Below are 7,067 nucleotides of genomic sequence, written 5' to 3'. Positions count from 1 at the left end.
TTACATAATAATAAATCATATTCCACCTTTTTGTTATTTGTCCTCACCTTCTCAAAGCTAGTTATTAACTAATATTTATCTACTAGAAAACCTAGTTTATGTTCATAAAGGACTGAAATACTGCAAGTTTTCTGTGCTGAAATGCTTCAGTGTTTTGCAGCAGCAGTAAAGTTTATGTGTAAACATGTTTAAAAATCTCATCCCTATGCCTCAGAAGGAATGGGCACATATGATGTACAGTGCAATTGAATCTCAAGGGAAATGTAACATTTGCAGAGGGTTAAAATCATGACAGAATGGAGTATTTTTGGTAGGAATTCAGCTACAGTAAGATCACTGTTTGTTGTAAATTTGGGTTGCTGCCCATGTACCTTTACTGCCTTGTGGATAATAACTGAATGTTCATCAAGTAAATCAGCAGCTACTTACTTTTGGACTGTGTGCAGAATCTCCATGCTTCTTTGTTTACATCTTTGAACTCTGCTGAATAGGAGGAGCTGTAGCAGGAGAGTTCTAACTCATCCTGTTCCCTCTCCTCTCCCCGTCTCTGCCTGTGTATATGGACTATGAGAAGAAAGACACAGTTGGAGCAGCTATTTAGAGCGGTTGTCCAATTTTTAAAACAAAGTGTTGAACACTGACGAATACAGTAAATTTTATCTTTAAAGTAGGTGGCCAGATTTTCAGCCCCAAGGTCTGTGACAAGTGGCGGCACCTTTGGTGTCAGTAAAGAGTATCAAAAAGCCTTTTGGGATTTTTAGAGAGAGAGGAAATTAGATTAGAGAAATAGACATGTTAGGCAAGATGAAGGGCAGAGTTGTAGGTTTTTAGCATAAATTTGAAGTGTAGAAAGTCTGCAAATGTTCTCCACAGACATTCGGCAATCCTGGAGCACTGCCAAAGGAAACAAGTTTGAGGCGTGTGCCAAGGTTTGCCTCCATCTGTATCGAAAGGCTAAGACTAAGGCTGCATTCACACTGCGGTTGCCCACCGTACCGTAGCGGGCAACGGCAGCGCGCGGGGTGAGGAGGAGGTGAGCGCAGCTCACCCCCGCCTTCTCCATAGGAACATATGGCACACGGCGCCGCACTACGTACAAAGATAGGACATGTCCTATGTTTTTCCGGGGTACGGAGCGGTACGGTGCTGCACTGTACCGCTCCCGTTGGGTGCCGTTTGTCCATTACTGTCTATGGGGGACGTATATCGGCCGTATATACGTCGGCCGTATTTATATGTCCCCCATACGGTAGTGTGAATGTAGCCTAAGGGTGGTGCCACCTCATCCTGGGCACTTTTGAGAACATGATTATAATGGTTAGGACAGGAGATGGATGGGGACAGTGATGACTGCACAATTTCCACAAGATGGAGAGTACTAATGGCCAGTGGGTTTCCGCTATGTGTGATAAATGAGCATAGGAATAAAACAATTTACAATAAAAAAGAGAAGGTTATGGTCTAAAAGTGGAAAGGCAGTATTGGTGAAGTCAGAGCCTAAAGAGAGTCAGGCAAAGACCAGGCCCTGAAGATGTAGTTAGTGATAAGAGCTGAGGGGGCAGAAGGGGAGATAAAGGTGTTAAAGTCTCCCATGATGAGGGTTGGACTATCACAGGATAGAAAGTGTGGAAGCTAAGAAGCAAAGTGGTCAAGGAACTGGAGGGGTGAGCCGGGAGGACAGTATACTATAGCCACTCGAAGAGAAAATGGGTGGAACACCCCATATAACTGGTACAACCAATTTAATCTATGAACAGTGGGGTTTTTTACCACCTACTTCACCCTTTCCAACGCATAGGAATAAATTCAGAATTTTGGTCTGAAATTTTGCAACGTATCAAACCTATGTGGATATATAATCTGAAGAATGTTTATTTTCTAAACTATACTGAAAGCATGAAATGTATAGAATAGTTGTATTGTAGATTATTTGGTAATCTTGGGCAGCAGCTTGTGGCATTTTAAGATTGCATTGCATCTTGTTCAGACGCTTAGACAGGTATTTTTTGACAGTGAAACATGGACTTGCCTTTCCAGCTTTTACCTGCAGCGCTGAATCATAGAGATGGAGAACAGGTTATTTTAGGCCACGGCATCGTCCTATCTAGTTATAATAATTCATCTACTAATGATTGCTCAAAGGTCGCTGTTACAGTAGCTTTTTCCTGTTTGTGTTTTCTTTGTATTTGTTCGTTCTTTATTAGTTGTTTTGTAAAGTGGTGCAGGTTGTTCCATGTTATGTACAAAACAAATAAGATACTGAGGTTTTGTCTGGCCAGGTGTCTAGAGCCTTACATCACCCTGGTGGGTGTAAATATGCATATCGTCAGAGAAGATTAGAGCCACGACCAGTTATTAGCATGTTCAGTCTTTTTTTTTGTAGACTAAACTAGTAGTGGATCTAGAAGATGAGAGCACCCATAGGGTGATGTCACACATTCAGTTTTTCAGATGCAGGTTTTGATGTCCAAACCAGGAATGGAGTAAAAGTAGGAGGAGCAGCAGAACCTTTCAATTATATGTCTCAACCCGTTATCATTGAATACTCCCAAAATTATTATTTAGCTCATTTAGTTTTTACCCTTTAACAAAGATTTTGCAAAGCAGAGGAGTCAACACAAATCAAAAAATCCCCATGCATTCGTAGTTTTTCGAAGAAGCCGTTGCAGCTCCTCCCGGCTTCATTGCACAAGTGCTGTGACCATGGCCTGTGTGCATTGAAGCTGGGTTGTAGTATGCCGGCTTCATTATGCAATTGCGCAGGCGCGGAGAGCACCGAAACAAGTTAAGTATTGGTATTTATTATTTTAATAGAGGGCACATAGGGACTTGCTAAAGGGCAATTTGGGACACTAAACCATAAGGACCTGTGGGTGATTTGGTGTCCAGAATCATCAAATGTGTTTAGACCTAAATACTTTTGTTTGGGAACTAGTTACGTGCATTTTGCCATTTAACACAGGTGTTTAGGTCTAAACACATCTGCGTATGGGAGTAAGGCCTCATGCACACTACTATATGAGAGGTTTCTGCATATCAAAATATCTGCATAGAACAAATCGATTTAAAAACTCTTTTATTCCTAGGATAATTGGGCTGGTTAACTTAAGTAAGTGGCTATTTTAACCAAAGTGTATACTTTTATTATACTCTTATTATTTTTTTACTTTTTAAACTTTTAAACCTGCGTTGGTGTTCTCTGTGTGTATTGTATTATATGTATGTTATTATCCCTTATTGTTCATATATGTATAACTGTGATCATGGATGGAGGCGTTGCTACTGTTGTCGTGACAAATTAAATTTCCCCTATGGGGACAATAAAGTATTCTATCTATATGTTTTTTCCTGTTCTGTTTAGCTGTATTTTGGCTGTAAATACAACAGGTTTTTTATCCGTGTAGGGCTACATTCACACACACGTGTGCCCGCCGTACCATAGCACCCCGCCCCTCTCCATAGAGATATATGGTGCACGGCCCCTATACGGGAAAAGATAGGACATGTCCTATCTTTTCCCGAGTGCGAAACTGTACGGAAACGTGTGATGCATCATACCACTCCGTACCGTGCCCCCATTCCCAGCCTATGGGGGACGTATACATGTCCCCCAGCGTTCGTGTGAATGTAGCCTAAGAACGTATGGAACCGTATCCATATAAAATATAGTGGGCTGGCAAATGATGGATGGCTGACTATTGGCTGACAGTATATTCCTGGATACTGCACGTATAAACCATAACTGATTTAATGAGCCATTCGCAGTTTCATCGTAAAGAATAGTACCCGTTGCAACCCGTACTTTCTACATTCCCATAGACTTCCATGTGGCCTATTGAAACATCAGCCAGCAGGCTAAACAATCTAAACAACGTTTGTTTGCATGATGCCTTATTGTAGTCTCATCCCTATACTGTCATGCAGTTTGTATCCGTCATTGTCTGTTCCACTGTTCAATAAAACTCCACCTACGCAAATACTTTGTAGAAAATCTGGCAAAATAGACATTTGTTTAGTTTAGTTTGAAATTCTTCAATATTTAAGAACCTTAATGCATTGTCCTTGGTTTGACGTGTTACTTAATCTTTGAGTCACGATTTGATCTGAGTTGGGTGAGTAGTGACATTTATCGTAGAGGTCATGGTGTAGTAATTGTTTTATATCTGTGACCTTCAGATTTCCCTGCGCTGCATGTATAGTTTATCATAATTATCTAATGTAATCGTGATTTACATATGAGTTACACAATTACAGGAGATCATTCAAGTAAAAACCGTACTCTTAGAACTAAAAGTACTGAAGACAAATGGTCAGAATGAGAAAATAGGTGAATCGGGTTTGTCCTGCAATAAAAGTGTTTTGCTTATTTATAGATTCAGGTTATTGTGTGTATTAGGCAAAGCTGCAAATCACTGCCCATCAGCTACAATGTAGACAGTGTGATAGGAGTATCTGACCCTTATCTATCTGATATTGAAGATTCATCCTGGGGATAGTTTACCGGTGAGGTGCAGGGCTCACGCTCATCCTGCCCCAGGACTGTGGAGTGGGAGTCGGTGACCATTTTGGTGAAATCCAGGAGTTGATAAAATGGACCAAGTCCACAAATATATGATAAATTATGAAAATAATGACATTTCCTTTAAAGGCCTATTCTGTTCCTGATCTAAGGATTTAGGTCAGGGGTAAACAACATGCATTGTCATACTGCTAGACCCTAGGGTGCTGGTTGTATACCCCAGCATCAGGACCCAGAACAAAGCTATGGCAGGAACAGGAGAGGACCCGGGAGCAGTAGAGGACAGCTGACAAGTACTTGCCACTCCTGGCTCCTCTCCTGCTCCTGGGGTTCACTCTGCTCTGGGTGCTGATGCCGCCATATTCAACTAGCTTCAGGATTCAGGACAGAGTGGAACGGTGCAGGTGCAGTGAGGACTTCTAAGCTGCACTCACCGCTGCCTGGCCATCAGTTATGGAAGCACTCAATGGACTGTGACTGTCAGCAGGATGCGGGCCGTAACTGAAGGCTTGACAGGCTGCATCTGACTCCTCGGTCACAGGTTCCAGAGATGAAGTGGCTGCACTTTATGTACATGCTCAGCAGTGAAGTTCCTCTGCTATAGATCAGAGGAATAAGGCACTGGGGATGAACGCCTGTACTCATCTTACAACTGCTAAAGTGAACAGGAAACCAGGACTTTGGTATTGGAGTCAGTGACCAGTTTGGTGATGTCGGAGTCGAATCTTTGGTTTACCAACTCCACAGCCCTGACTGCTTCTCCACCTTTTAGTGAGAACTGGATCCTGGTTCTCTGGATTACGGCGGTCATGTTCTTGTCATCAGTGAGGGCACAGCAGTCAGACCCACACCAATTACTTTATCCCCTTTTATCTTGTTTAAAGAGTATAACGTCTAAATTTGGGACAACCTTTTTAAGTATCAGAAGCTCAGCAGTAAAAGAAACAATCATATACTTCCTTGGTAGTCTTCAGCAGGGATATGAACTTTAGTTCCCCTTTGTTCCCCTGGGACAGAAGCCACTGGCAGAGCGGTATTATTTTTGGCATAAAAGGTACTGGTGGAGAGATCCATGCACTGTTTGTATGCTGTACTTCCACATGGTCCTACATTTATCCATCATAGTAACTTTACATGCACTTGACGAAAACGTCTCTTGTCATTTCCTTTCCAGGTAAACCTGGTATACAAATATGGAAGTGGATGTTTCTAAGTTTAACATTGATGCGCCAAGATGGGACCAGAGTACGTTTATGGGCAGGCTGAAGCATTTCTTCAATATTACGGACCCGCGGACGGTGATTGTGTCGGAGCAGGAGCTTGATAGAGCAAAAATGCTTGTTGAAGCCTGCAGGTAATTTCATAATTTCACAGACTACTGATATTCAGGTCAATGAGGCATGTAAATGGAGATCACTTTATCTATCGCTAGATCACTTTATACTCTCTAGGCCTTGGTTATCTGTGAGGATGTTGAGTAAGACGATGAATCTCGATAAACTTTAAAGTCTCCAACTTTAATGTATAATTTATAACACTTAGTGTAATGTCACAGATAACGTTTTTGGACTGTTTTAAAGCATGTGTTTTTAGTTTGTTTAAAAATGCATGCATTTTAAAAATGTTTGCCATGTGTTTGGCTGGATTTAATCTGTTTCACAGCTGCCTACACTTCTTAAAATGAAAATAAACTGGTTCAAAGCAGCCAAATGCATGGAAAACATACAAAACATTTTTAAACAAACTGAAAACGCATGCTTTAAAATGGTCCAAAAACGTGGCATGTGCATCACCCTTCTGGGCCTGGCTCTGCACCTGCTTAAGTTGAACCCTTGGACACCTAACATAGCCATCTGTAGCTGGATATTGTGTATGGAGGTATTTAGAATTTGTTGAAATTGAAAAGAAGAGTGATATTTCTTAAAGTAACACAACATACATATTGGAGTAGCTGGTATAACTTGCTCATAGCTACAACACCCATTACCAATTTCTCCAACATCTTCCTGTTATTTAATACATTGTGAAATATTGCTACACGTTTATTCCATACAACATTTTTACACCTGTTCAGTGATTTACTTATATGGCTACAATGTGATGATCATGATTTCTGAAAATCCTAGCAGGACTCTTAGGAAAGACCATAAGAGTCCTGATTACTCCCACCCACTTACCGTGATTGACAGCTCTTGTATCATTATTTGTACATAGGAAGTTGGAAATGTTGGTTGGATAATAAGAACTCTCACTATATCTCCTAGGAATCCTGTTTGATTGATCATATAAACCTACACACGATATGTAAAAATGTTGATAAAATACTTTCCTTGACCCAGAAAAGAGCAATCTTAATTGATAAAACATCATTAATCATATTACTGTAAAAATAATTGCTATTGCTGGCATGATTGGATCTCCCTGATGGAATGGAAAATGCCTGATACTTGCCAATGATTTTCAAACCAAAGCTGTAAAGAATACATGTATATAAACAGTTAAACAGCAATGTACCGCCAGAAAGTTGACGATTTCTAAAACATTTTTT

The 7,067-nt window shown here is 40.8% G+C and overlaps 1 protein-coding gene across 3 annotated transcripts in view; it reads left to right on the top strand.

Annotated features, from left to right (window-relative positions):
- Positions 1-7,067, top strand: part of SFXN2 (sideroflexin 2) — a 34,125-nt gene that overhangs the window by 1,092 nt on the left and 25,966 nt on the right. For all 3 annotated transcript variants that reach the window (XM_072131057.1, XM_072131058.1, XM_072131059.1), the window contains exon 2: positions 5,694-5,873. In XM_072131057.1, coding sequence (XP_071987158.1) covers positions 5,713-5,873 — 161 coding nt within the window. In that variant the 5' untranslated portion in view covers positions 5,694-5,712. The remainder of the gene's footprint in view (positions 1-5,693; positions 5,874-7,067) is intronic.

This window comes from Engystomops pustulosus, chromosome 11, assembly GCF_040894005.1.
Source record: "Engystomops pustulosus chromosome 11, aEngPut4.maternal, whole genome shotgun sequence".
Lineage (NCBI taxonomy): Eukaryota > Metazoa > Chordata > Amphibia > Anura > Leptodactylidae > Engystomops > Engystomops pustulosus.
This window is presented reverse-complemented; position numbering and strand designations above follow the sequence as displayed.